Raw genomic sequence first — 14,277 nt, 5'->3', positions numbered from 1 at the left:
AGAGCAACTGGAATATTTATACATTGCTGGCTGGAATGTAAATGGTAAAACTTCAAAAACCTGTTCGGCAATATCTACTGAAGGTGAATGTGTTCATACATTTTGACCCAGAAATTCCATTCCTAGTATATACCTAACAAAAATGCATACATATGTGCACCAAAACATTATTAATACAAGAGTATACATACCAGCATTATTAGTAACTGAAAATAACCCAAATGCCCACCAAGAGTAGCAATGGATATTATATTGGGGAATAGTCATACTGTGGAATATTATGCAGTGACAAAAATAATAAACTTCTGCCTTATACAATAACATGGATAAACCTAATAGAAATCAGATTTGTGGTTACCAGAGGTTGGGGGTAGAGGGAGGAGGAATTGGAGAAAGGTGGTCAAAAGGTACAAACTTCCAGTTATAAGATCAATAAGCACTAGAAATGTAACATACGACATGACGAACATAGTCAACAGTGCTGCATAATATATAGGAATATTGTTAAGAGAGTAATCCTAAGAGTTCTCATCACAAAGAAAAAAATTTTTTTTATTGTTATCTATATGAGATGATGGATGTTAGTTAAACCTATTTTGGTAACATTTCACAATGTATGTAAATCAAATCATCATGTTGTAGACCTTAAACTTAAACAGTGATGTATACTAATTATTTTTCAATAAAACTGGGGGGGGGGGGGGCGGGAATGAAGACTTCTTCTTACAATCAGCTACAAGAAAAAGCCATACTTTGTAGGTGTGATATCCAATTACTATTTATTATTATTAGAAGTCCCTAGGGTCTTATTAAAACTTCAAAGGCCCTAAGCTCTAAAGAGATTATGAACTACATATGTAGTTCAAATAATCTTTAAAAAAGCAACCAAAACTTACATGTATGCTGACATTAATATAACTCCTTTCTAGAATTTTAGATAATAAAATTCTAGATGAAATCATTAAAGATGAACTCATTTTTCTTTTGTGGTGCCCCAAAGCACATGCTCAGTTTATCGTCTGAGTAATCTTGTACTGGCCACCAGAAAAAAAATAATTAAAACATTTACCTTGACTAGGAGATGAAGTAACTCCAAGCACACTGGAGATGACACCACTGATGTCCCTGATCTTCTCTTTATTATTATTATTACTTTTTAATAAGACATTTATATGTATAAGCATATACAGTCATTTTCTTCTTTGCATTTTAGTTTTTAGCTTAACAGAAAAGTATTTTCTAGCCCTCTGGATTTCACTTTTGATGATGATGATGATAAGATTCACTTGCTGTTTAAATACTGCCCCTCTAACCCTGAGAAAAGCCACCATAGTACAAAGAACATAGACTCAGCAGTTAGACAGACCAGCCTAGAAAGGAATACCAGTTTCATAATTCCTTATCTGTGTAATATAGGTAAATGCTCAAACTTCTTAAGAATTTGTTAGCCTAAGCATAAGAACAGTATTATTTCCAGGATAATTGTCAAAACTACACAATGTGATGTGTGTAAAAGTGCCTAGCATAGTTTCTGGTACACAGGAGGTATTTAATAAATCACAATTTTTCTTCCTCATTACACACATACAATCGTAACAGTATTGTAGAAATACTACAGAATTTTAAACTAACATATCTGGATCCAAGTAAGTCTGCACCATTTAGTGGCTGCATAATTTTAGGCCAATAATTTAAGTTCTTTGGACTTCACCTAAAAAATGCAGGAAATTCTACCTGCCCTATGGAGTATCTACGAGCATCAAACAACAACATGTACAGAAGTGCTTTCTAAACCACAGTGCTCCAAAAGGTTCCAGTATTACTGTTGTGATTATGTTGATCATCATCTGAGTATCAGGAAGGTTCTTCAAGCCTTCCTGTATGGCCTGAAAGAATTATTCCTTACGGAAACTAAATTGTATGAGAACACTCTGTCACTCCCCCAGATCTTCTGAAACCACTTAATTCACTGCTCACTAGGAGGTGCTGGCAAAGCAGAGTGCCATAGGGGTTCAAAAGATTTCTTCCTCAGCAGCCCCCTGTTTGGATCTAACTTAGAATGCTGCTGTACTTCAAAGAAGCATGCCAGAAACTCAAGGGAGAGAGAGGAGGCACACAAAGAACAGAAAAGACCGCCTGATTCTCCAACGGCTACCTGATTCCCCCAAAGCACTGCTCTAACTAAATCTTTTGGGTGCATTTTGATCCAGCAACACCTATCATTCCACACCGAAGAGCCTACACTCCGGGGCCAATCAGATTCCAAGGACGTGAGGTGGTAGTATATTTTTCCTCCTTTCAAAAACATTATTTTAAAGTATGTTATTGAGCTAATAGAAAAGACACAGGAAGGAGGGAAGGAAGGAGGAATTGGGAAGAGCGGGCGGAAGGGAGGGGAGCCTAAATCTTTTCATTTTCAGAATCTTCCGAATTCTATTATACTTTCAGTTCAACTTCCACGTATAAATTTATAACAACAGAAGAATCTTTGAACCATTTTGATTTCCTCCTACTCTGAAAAAGATATTAAGAGGCAAAAACTGAAATTGTCAGGGCTATTAAAACATGACAGCAAGTTTTTAACAGAGTTCCCTCTAATCTGACAGCTCAGATAATTTCTCATTTCACCAGAGCCACAGAAAACTTTTCAACTACAAAGTCAGACTCTTGTAACCTTGAAACTACAGTTGATTTCTACACTTAGTGTAATGGAAAACCTCTTAAAAATTTCTGTCTCAATTTAAGAGCACAGCATATTGTCTTTATAGTATAGGCTCCACTAATGAGGAGTTGTCAAAAATAAATGAGGAAATAGTAAGTAAAAGTACTATGTAAATTTGAAATTATTATAACATATGGAAGGCGTTGTATAAAAACAAAGGTCTATAAGTGCATTGTTGATGTGAATAAGATATAGGATTCTTAACTGTAAATCATTAGATGCATTTCTTTTACAACCAGGAGCAAGACAAGGATGTCTTACTATCATTGCTCCACTTTAACACTAGTAATGGAGGTTCTGGTCAGTTCAGTAAGACAAGAACAAGATAAAGAAAAAAACAAGAATAAGAATTGATAAAGAAGAAGTAAAACTGTCCCTATTACAGATTATAAAACAAAGCGGCTGATTTAAGATCATGGTATGATGAATGTTTATTCAGTTTTGTGCAAGGTATCCAAATTGGAAACCCAAAGGTATATTGCTGAGAGGGTGAAGTATGATATTGGATATTATTCCAGAAATAAAAATGATAAAATAGGTACACCAGACTTAGTGGCCTTAAAAGTCACACATAGTAGCTTTTGAGGACACAGAACAAAGGTCATAAAATGAAGAACTATAGCTTAAATTGAATACAAAATCAAAGGAAAGTGGGTGCATAAACTTGAGAATAATATTCAATTCTAAATTACTCATAAGTATGCTATCGTATTTGCGAGTTACCACCACTCCCTGAGGTTTCCCTGCACAAGCACTCCACTACTAAATAGCAGTAGATCAAGACGAGAAGGAATTGTGTTAATTATAAACCACATGGTCCACACGGTAGAACTCCAGCAAATTTTGGGTTCTCCAACATTTTCTGATATAGTCATCTCTGCTCTCCTCCACTATCAAAGACTGTTGTGAAATTATGTGTAGGTAATACGCATTTTAGTACAATATTACAAGCCTTAGCAACTTTTATTTACCATCTTGAATTTTGAAATGTTTTTAATATGATTCTTTGGTTGTCCAGATTTTCACAAAATTTAGTGCAATATAAGCTAGTCAGAAATTATAAGGTATCTTAGAGCTACATTTTTATAATATTCTTTACTCAAAAAGTACTTTAAAATTGCCTAATTACATTACAAAATGTACTTTGATCATCTAAAATGGCTACACAAGCTGTGTGAAGGTACTATAAACATTTTCTAATGAACTCAAGGTTGGATTATTATCTGCAATATCAAAGCAAGGGGTATCAACTACTTAAATGTACTAATTATTTAACTTTTATCTTTATGTCCACTAAAGTTTCATATATTTCTCCTCTAAATACTACATAATACCAAATACTGTTTTTACTACAATGGAACAAAATTGTAAGTCAGAGGCTGCAAGCACATGGAACCAGCTGTTTTAGTTATGTGAAAAGAGTATCTAGTAACAATCAGAGAAAAATTGAGGGAAAAGTCACTGATTGGCTAAAAATATACTGAATGCCAGAGGAAAAACATTGTTTCATATACCATAAGCCAGACCCTTCTGAATAAATTTAGAAACATAAATTTTGATATCTTCCTTACACAAGCCAGAAGCTAATTAGGTTGCAGAATTTCAAAATTGGTAGGAATGTTTTTAATAATTACTTTTTCTTCTTACAAGCATATAATGAATACATTATACATTTTTTATGGTGTTCAATGCTTGTTGGCATTTTAAAACCAGATGACGTATCTGAGAGTACACTCTCAGATTTTAAGTTATTTATGCACTTCAGCTCTGAATGATATATCCACATAAAAATAGATTTCTGATCAGTGTGTATATTTATAATCCTCCAAAATGGCTATATCAAGAGAAAAGAAAAGAGGAAAAAAAAGACAAGACAAGACAGGGGTGGGCAGAGGGCTAAACCACAAACACGCAAGAAGGACTTTAAGGAACGCTGTGCCATTTGCAGAATTAAGAATCAGTCCTGCTTGGTTAGCACATGCAGGCAAAGGCTTTTTAGCAAGTGCCATTTTAAAAAAAACAGTAAATATAAAATGACATTGATACGTGAGTATACTTCTGACTACCTACTAGCTAATCTTTGCCACTCAACAAAAGGCTAAATTTGATTATTGAGGAACTGATTATCTGACTTCCAAATTAGCCATGGTGTTTGCTTTTTCTTCATATCATTACAAGATTTTTGTGTAGTTTACTATTCATTAACAATCTCTACTGGAATTGTAGGTGAGGACCATGTTGAGCACACCCACTACACTTTGTAGGGCATCTTAAGTTTGAGAATAAAGGGTAAAACTCTTTTTAATGGACTTCGTAATTTTAAGTCTTTGGCCTCAAGTAGCATTGACAATATAAGATAACTATATATTATTATTTAAAAAGTCAATGTGTATTTCTGATATAACCTTGAGAAATTAATAATCTATGGCTATTCTCCACTAACAGAGACAGAATCTTTTGTACCTAAACAGAGCATATTTACTGAAAATCAGAAAACAGTTTTCTTCCAGGCCTCCTAATAATGAGGGAGAAGAAAAATTCCAAAATGGGACATAAAAATTGCACAAGGACGTACGATGTAACATCACTCAAAGTACATCAACAATATCAGAGAATTAGCCAGAATTCAAAAACTGGTGCCACACTGTTTCTGACTCTAGCCTATCATCAAAAAATTGAGACAACTGTCACATTATCTTGTCAAAAGGGCAGAGTCATCGGGACTCCTTCAAGCCTTACTCTAGTAGCCTGAAAGGACCTTCTGTTCCATTCCTGTGAGCAGCAAAGCCAAAGTGAGGCCACACGGTGCCTCTTCCCTCACGATAAGGCATAGAACACACAGCCAAAAAGTCACCTTCAGGACTCGGTACCGAGGACCTGGTACCATAAATGTAAAGCAGAGAACATGGCACAGTACAAATAAGACACGAAGACAGAAAAAAATCTAAAAGTTTTCAAGATGGGTTCCTAAAATATAGCCTTGTAAATACATTAGAAAAAATGAGGTGGAGGGCCCTACCTTGCAGATCTTGTAGAGTGACTCCTGGCCATCTCCTCTAGTATCTTTAAAGTAATCATGTGCAGGAAATGTACGATGAATATCTCGAGTAATAACACTCTCCTGGGCTGAGTCCTACAAAAGAAAAAAGAAAGACTTGGTCATTAATTTAAAATTTCTTTTAATTATGAAAATTAATATATACATATGGTAAAAAAAAAATACAAACAGCACAAAAAAGTATGCCTCCCCCACCAAAAAAAAAACCTTGCCTTCCATCCCTACCCAGGCCCATAGTCCCATTGACTAGAGATAAATACTATCAATAGTTTCTTTTGCATCCTTTCATCCATTCCCCAATGGATGTGTGAATGCATATTTATGTGAGAAGGAAGAGAGGGAGGGAAGCCGTATACACACATCTCCATCCTTTGCTTTCTGAAGCAAAAATAGAAGCAAACTATCTGCTCTTTTCACGTAATAGGATAACTTACAGAACATTCTTTATCAATGCATGCAAATGTATTTCATTCTCCTTAGGAGAAGCTATTAAAAAGAATGAGGTACATATGGATATTAATATATCATAATTTATTTAATATTCTCCTATTAATGATCTTTTTGAATTTTTTTCTATTTATATTACAAATAATATCACTAGGAACATTTCCAAACATAGATGTTCAAGTATACGTTTCTAGGGGTTGAATTCTGAGGTCAAAGGGTATATGCATATCCATTTTTGATAATCGTACTTTCCCTCCAGAGTTGTTGTACCAATACATCAACTCCAAATATTCCAAACCATGGTATTGTTTCTCCACACCCATGCAATACCACATATTATGTAACTTTTTAATTTTTGACAATCTGATCAGTGAAAACTCAGACCACAGTAATTTAAAAAGTAAAAATATTATCAATCTTTCTCCCCTGATAGGTTAATTACCCAACTCACATACTCTAGAAAATAAAAAGCCCCAAAACTATCACATTTTGATGATATATACTTTAAAGATAAATCTAGAGAATTTTTTCAGATAGATTCAGGAGCCAAAAGCTCAAAACTGAGTAAAATTCTAAGCCTTATAAAAAATGATTAATCATTCGCTTGATTTTATTCTAGTGCTATAAATGTTGTTTATCTATTTAAATGTCAGGAAAATAGAATGGGACTGCTTCTAGCAACCCTGAAGATGAAACTATTTTGCACAATTTGAGGAAACACCAATGACTAGCATTGCAAATAAAAGTACTACTTAATATTTTGCTTCCATAAAGATTTGAACAAATTGCTTCTTTACGTTAAAATCAAGAAAGGAAAAAAATGTGTAATATGTAAGTTATTTTAATGAATGCTATTTTCCTTTCTATCTCTAGCTGAGCAGTATATAAGAAGCAAGTAGTTGATTAGCTCTAAGTTAAGCCAGTGCCTTCTCTTGCTGCCTTTTTCATTTCAGCTGCTATTTCATGCTGAGTGGTAATTAGATCTTATATCACGTAGAGAAAGGACACAAACTGAAAAGTTCCAGATTTGCTAACAAACACCAAACATATTACAAGTCACTCCAAAGGAAATTCTGATGGCTTACAGGAATAGAATGCTACAGCTGAATAAAAATGAACTTTAAAAAAATTACCATAACTTAAGTAAAGGAATACATAGAAACTTTATATTTATCAAGGTAAATATAATTTCTAATGATAAAGAAAATTTTGGGTGAGAAAAGGGTAGAGAACAAGGTAAATATAAAGGTACTACATAAAGAGACATATTATGACACGCATGTTTTATCTGACCTGGTATGGAGTCTAAGTAGGGGAATCTGGTACGAGGTAGAAGAAAGTTTTCACTGCCCAAGTTTTCTCCAATAAAAGGGTTCTCTTTCCACATAGTAATAGTTTTCACTTACAAACTATTTGAAAAGATGACCAGTAAAAATGCTACTACTGCCATTGCTGAGCTATTTCAGGAGCAAACATGTGCTGAGCGGTTCTCAGGATAACTCTTTTTGCATCTTTCAAGATGTGAAGGGAGAGAGATCATTGGACTACATTCCCTAGAAACTGCCTACTCATTTGGCATCATGCTGTGTTGAAATGGCACTAACAGTCTGATTCAGAAAAAGAGAAATTGATAAAAAATTTCTAGGAAGTAAGTCTGCATAAATCTGAGTAATTTTTTTTCTGTGCATACTTGAATCTTCCTTGTTTGTTTTTAACAAATAAAGGGGCAAAAAATCAAATGAAATAAAAATCATAAACTTCTTCTTAAACTTTCCCTTCCTACGATTACTTTTAAATGCTTTCTCCATGTGTGTTTCTAGAGTTTTCTTCTTGCACAGTAATTTCAGTTGGCCAAGGGAGTAATTTCTAGAACTTCACTTTATAGACTAAATAAGCTATTTTGCTACATTGTTGACTGATCCCTTTCATATAAGTGAAGGTCAAGAGGTACACTAGACTCTTATAAATAGACTGATATTAACGAAATGGTGTAACAGACTAGAGAGAATAATCCTTTTTTCAAATTGAAAGTGAAAGTTAACCACCTTCCAGTTACCAATAATGTTGAGAATAGGAACAGTACATATTTCAGGAACCCACACCTAATCCCACAAATTCACTCACCCACTCATTCAACAAATATTTAAGTCAGGGAGTCACAAAACCTAACACTCTGTAGAAGGAGAATAAAACAATTTTTCTCTTCAATATAAATTTATTTTTAGACTTATTCCAGTCATAGTTGTCAATTTTTACAAGAAATAAAATGAACAGAGAAGAAGTACAAAAAAGAGGTCAAATAATTCACCACCTAAATATCTGGAGTTAAAAGGGTGCATGTGAAAACCCTTTTTTTATACAGCTAAAAACATTTTATAGCACAACCAAAACTGTTATGAGGTCATTTTCTTGGGAGGTCCCGATAACCATAGTCTCCTCAAGTCCTCCCAATTATCTTCAGAATGAGAAGAGAGAAAAACTGACTCCCTCATGGGCAGCTACTTCACCAATATCCAGAGACTCACAACTTGACCCACAATGTACTTCCCAGTTAGATGCATCTCGCATTCTGATACTCAGGACAGGATGGTGGTTTAGTGGCTTTGGAGCCAGACTCATTGGTTCTATTTCTGGCTATTCCACTTAATACCTATAGGATCTCAGACAAGTTACTTAATCTCACTAAACTTCAGTTTCCTCATCTGTAAAATGGGATGATAATACCAAATTCATGTCATTTAGAATAAAATAACGTGTGTACAGTGCTTGGCACACTGCCTAGTACAGACTGAGCAGTCATTAAAGAAATAAATAAAAATAACAATTAATTATTATTTCCCCTTTTCCTTAAGAATCACATTTAACTGTTTAAATTTTTTGGTGAATATATATTTTAGACATCCTTCTGTATTTGTGCACTTTAAATAATAAAATAAACCACCATGTTTCTTTGGATATCATTAACATTATGATTATGAAACCAATTCCCTTAGAGCTTTTAGCATGATGATGTATTAATGCACAAATTTCCAATCACGTATCCTACATGTCCTAAATTATCCTTGTTTCTCTTAATCCATGAATAAAAACAAAAGTGAACAATTATTTGAATAAAGTGATGTTTTTATCAATTGATACACACTCTGGCCCCAGCTTTGCATATATCCATGCAATAAAGAAAGAAGTACAACAATATACCCAGAAGGAGAATGGGAAGGACAAAGCAGAGTAGCAGCTAAACATGCCAGATCAACTACCATTTCAATCATTACTTTAGAACTTGGCTTGTGAGGATTAGAAGGAGGTTGAAGTCATGGTTATGGAGAGGACAAATGCCACTGTCACCATTGCATGCCTCCCTTCTGGACCATCACCACCAAGAATGTAACTGGTAGGCAAAGTCCTTGAGATCATCTTCCATCAGCCAAAGGAGGGGTGAGGTTGGGTCACACACAAAAGCTGACTCAGACTAGAAACAGGGAGTAGTAGAGAGAGGCTTGGAAGAAAGTCTTAAAAGCTGAATTTTATTCAACCCCACACGCACCGCTCACACTAATACCACATGGAAACTAAATCCTTTTTACTTTATCTTTCAAGGATTTTCTTTAATTTCCAAACCACTAAGTCACAACACTAATAAACATCTTCAAAAAAGACACTGATCTCTAGTGTGATAAAATCCATGGCCCAAAAGAGGATATAATTCAGCTTGTTGAAAATCAGTTTAAAACCAAACTAAGAGGTATGATAAGTAGCTCAATTAACTTTTTATTTTAAAGATCGGCACGTGGGCTAACCACTGTTGCCAATCTTCCTTTTTTTTTTTTTTTAAGGACTGGCACCTGAGCTAACAACTGTTGCCAATCTCTTTTTTTTTTTCTGCTTTATCTCCCCAAACACCCGCTGTACACAGTTGTATGTCTTAGTTGCAGGTCCTTCTAGTTGTGGCCAACTAGATCAACTTTGATCATTTTAAGTGGATTCAATTTACAGCCACTATCAAGAGTATTACATAAACTGTTCTTCCAGTATAATATATATACCCTGACATGTTTGTAATCTTAATTCCTATTCGAAGAGAATCATCACTTACTTGCTTGTTGTAAGAAAGAAATGAATACAGAATTCATGTGTCAACAAGCATTAGGAAGACAGGTTTGGATGACCATAGCCTATTATTTTTATAAAACAATTTCTGGGCTGTCAACAACTGGAAAGGTATTTTAGTGAGGAAGACTGTTCTCACATATGACCTTGGCACCAGAAGAAGTGTAAAAGTAATGTACTGATAAATGAAAACACTGACTGTACCTTGGTTTCCTACATTTTTACAACTACGACAGCATCTTTTCTTATTAATCCCTATTGTCAAATACCAAAGTATAACTACATTTTCACTTTTCATCTACTATGAAATCATTTCAACTTTATAAGTACCATGCCAATTTGTTGGTGTCATTAAAAATGTCATTGCAGATCATGCCTAGCCACAATCTGTCAGCAGATAAATGATTCAGAGCTTTAAAAAGATCTGACCTTAGAACGTGCCTTCTATTCTCACTCCACAGGGATCCTCCTTTAGTTCTACGCTGGAGCTAGCTCTATGGGAAAACATCACAAACTGGTCGCCTTACGCGTCCCTGAAAGCAGATGGGTTTGCAGTGGTGGGTCTGATTTATTTGCCTTGATGTTTGCCAAAAATCCAAAGAGGCAGAGATGAAAGGGGAAAATATAAAAGTGCATTCTAGTTTCAAACGTGCTACTGAAATCATGAGCTAGAAAGAGTATCACAAAAAGGTTGGATCACTGCCAGTCTTCATGCCTTGAATATAGGAGGAAGTCTCATCATAAGTAGAATAATATGGAAGCAAAGAAATAAACATCAACTAAATCATATTGTGAGAAAGCTGCTTCCCAGGCATTGTACCCACATGCTGCCAAATGTCTCAAAATCAAAGCCTGACACAAAGGTCAAAAATATTAGCTATATTCCGGCTTCAGCTGGGAAGAAATCTTTTCAGGGAGAGTAGCAACAATGAGAACTAAGGGCAAGGGAAAGAGAAGGGAGAGGAGGAAGTGTATTTATAAGACCAGTCAGTATTCATAATTGATACTTTGGTCCTGAAGGAAGTGCTGGGACTGGAGTGGGAAATATTTGAATAGAATAAAGCATTTCTTTGGGGCTAGAAGACTAAGAAGCATTGCAGCCTATGAGCACAGCTTGGATTTCCCAGAGATGCTATGGAATGTAGGTCAAAGCTGGGGATGACTCTCTACCACAAATATTTGAGGTTACTTTTACATTCCAAATACACCTATCAAAGCATCTATGGCCAGATTTGGGTATGTCTTCATTCCCAGGATTGCTGACCTCTCATTGTCCTAAGACAAAAGTTCAACTGGGGGACTTGACAGTCTTGGAAACTCATATCAACAGCCAATGATAAAACCCTGCAACTCTTTTTAAAATGAAGCACAATAACTGAACTCCATGCAGGTATTTTCCAAAGTTAGATATATTTCTAATTTTGTATTTTTAATTGTTAATTATGATTTTTATCAAAACAGCCATTTAAACCCTTTTGAAATAAACAAAAATTTTAAGAGCTCCATATCTACTACCCATTGTGTAAAAATAACATTCTTTCATTTTTCCACAAAACTTTAAAGAATGCCTCTGATAACTAGCATTCGATAAACGTGCCTATTTTCACCTGATCATTACATTTTAGAATTTTATTAATTTTGACCATGTACATACCTAGTTATTATTTTTACAGGTTGAATAACTTTCAACAACTTTAGAAAACATTCTACCACACCTTCAATCACTTTAGCTGCTTCTCTTTGAAACTCTTTGGGCTCAATTACATCTTGAATTGAATGACATAAAAATTGAAAGTACATAAAAAATTAAGCTTTCTATTTGCTTCTAATTCCATTCATGTATTCAACAAATACTTCTCTGAGTATCTACTAAGAACCAGGCACTGTTTTAGGTGCAGAAGATACAACTGTTAGCAAGACAATGTCCCTCCACCATGGAGCTTATATTCTAGAGGTAAGGGAAAAAGACATAAAAAACAAGTATATAATATTAATTAGTGAAAAGTACTATGAAAAAAATAAAATAAGGTAAAGAGATAGCGAGGAGAGGGCTGATGTTTTAGTTGGGTGGTTTTGCCTCTCTGAGTGAGGGTTCAAATACTTAGAGAAAGAGCATAATAGACAGAGGGGAAAACATGCAGAAGCCCTGAGGTGGGAGCAGAATGGCAATACTTCTGTAGACACTTTCCAGCATTTTGCTGACTTGTATGTTTGCAGATGTCTAAAATGAATTGCCAAAAATGACTCCAATACTTTCCTGGATTAACATGGCTACCTCATGAATTTATAAGTATAATTTAGATTATTTTTACAAGATGTTTTAATTCACATGTTTGAATAATATGCTCCTAATTACACATGTCAATATGAAAGCTTACTACTCAAACATTTATCTAACACCTGCCATGGACAAGACATTTGATCTAGCGGATCAAAAAGACACAGGATATAGTCCATGATGCTCCCAAATTGCAAGAGGTTAAAATCTACTTGTAAAGACAAAATATAGATATAATATCAATAGAAGGAAACATACACTAACAGTCATATAAATGATATGGGCAATATTAGCTATAGGAATTCAGTACAGAAGAGACTGCACAAGTATTCAAGCGGTGCAAGTGGCCTTCCACAGGAGATGGGGACTGGGCTGAGCAATGGAGACAGGACATGCTCGACACAAATGAAAGATCTCAGGAGAACACACTGACAGCAAGTGTAGCGTGAGCAGAGCCTCCAGAGCAGGAAAGCACTTGGCATGTCCAGGAGATAGGACTTTAATTGACTACAGAAGAGAATTCAGAGAGGGGCAAGTTTGCTGGAATCTAGAATATGCAAGGTAACCGTGAATGAAGACACTTTAATTTTGTGGACAACAAGGAGCCATTTCACCTACCATGGACTTCGTAGTCACAGTTTTGTCAATTCTTGTTTCAGTTTGGCCTCATCCAGTTTTACTATCTGAAACAATTGGTGCGCAGTAAAGAATTAACCGTACCCCAAAAGAGTGCTGGCCTTTGCCATTGGCTACTAGGAAGTGTGGGGACCTGGAAATGGCCACCCCAAGATATGTCTCTTTGGCATGATGATTATTTGAGGCTGCTTACTTTGCAGACAGGAAAGAAACTGAAAAGTAGAACTTACCCTTTGTAAGAGACATTTACATTGTAAAGGAACTCTCCATCTGTAAAGATATCTCTAGAAACTCTTAATCAATGGGGAAGGCAAGGACTTAAATTTGCATTTTATTGTGCTTATATGGTAACCTCCTGTAACTGACTTCCCTCCCCCTCCCAAAGTTAGCATTTCTTTAAGGATTAAGCATCTTTCCTTAGGCTAGGAACTGATTGCTGCGCTCATCTGTGACCACCCAGCTCAAGACAATAGACTTGCTTCCTGCTGCGCCCACCGAGATAGCAGACCCACTATCTGCTGTGTCCATCAAGCACTGTGCCAACAGGGCAATCTTGTGACTATTGTGGGAGGGACATTTCAATCATACGTGAAATATCCTGTTTGGGGGTATATAACCACTCTGTGCACCCCACTTCTCTGGTGCCCTTTCTTCCTTCGGGAAGAGAGGCCCTGGGCCATGGTTCCTCATAAAGCTTTGTTTAATTTTCTCTTGCTATTCTGTCTCATGTGAATTTAATTCGGTCTCTGGCCAGACGAACCCACATTAGGTAGAGGAAAAGTCTTCCTCTCCCCTACAGAAGTGATCTCTAGGCTTCTGGAATGCCATCCTTGATAGGAGTCACTGTTTGCATGTGGGCCTTGGCCAACCAGCAGTCTAACAATGTGATTTATGATCAGGCTTTGGGCCATGCAGTATTAGTTCTATCCATGGAGAGGCTGGAGACTAAAGGTCAGTCACATGTGCAGTACATGAATGAGCCCCTACAAAAACTCTGGACAATAAGACTCAAGTGAACTTCCCTAACTG

At 35.7% G+C, this 14,277-nt stretch overlaps 1 protein-coding gene across 17 annotated transcripts in view; it reads right to left on the bottom strand.

Annotated features, from left to right (window-relative positions):
- RABGAP1L (RAB GTPase activating protein 1 like) overlaps positions 1-14,277 on the bottom strand; it is a 675,876-nt gene that overhangs the window by 310,837 nt on the left and 350,762 nt on the right. For all 17 annotated transcript variants that reach the window (XM_070590936.1, XM_070590944.1, XM_070590948.1 and 14 more), the window contains one exon: positions 5,742-5,855. In XM_070590936.1, the coding sequence (XP_070447037.1) occupies positions 5,742-5,855 (114 nt within the window). The remainder of the gene's footprint in view (positions 1-5,741; positions 5,856-14,277) is intronic.

The sequence above is a fragment of the Equus przewalskii genome, chromosome 23, assembly GCF_037783145.1.
Source record: "Equus przewalskii isolate Varuska chromosome 23, EquPr2, whole genome shotgun sequence".
NCBI classification, from domain to species: Eukaryota; Metazoa; Chordata; class Mammalia; order Perissodactyla; family Equidae; genus Equus; species Equus przewalskii.
The sequence above is the reverse complement of the archived record's forward strand: the minus strand, read 5'-3'. Positions and strand labels throughout refer to the sequence as shown.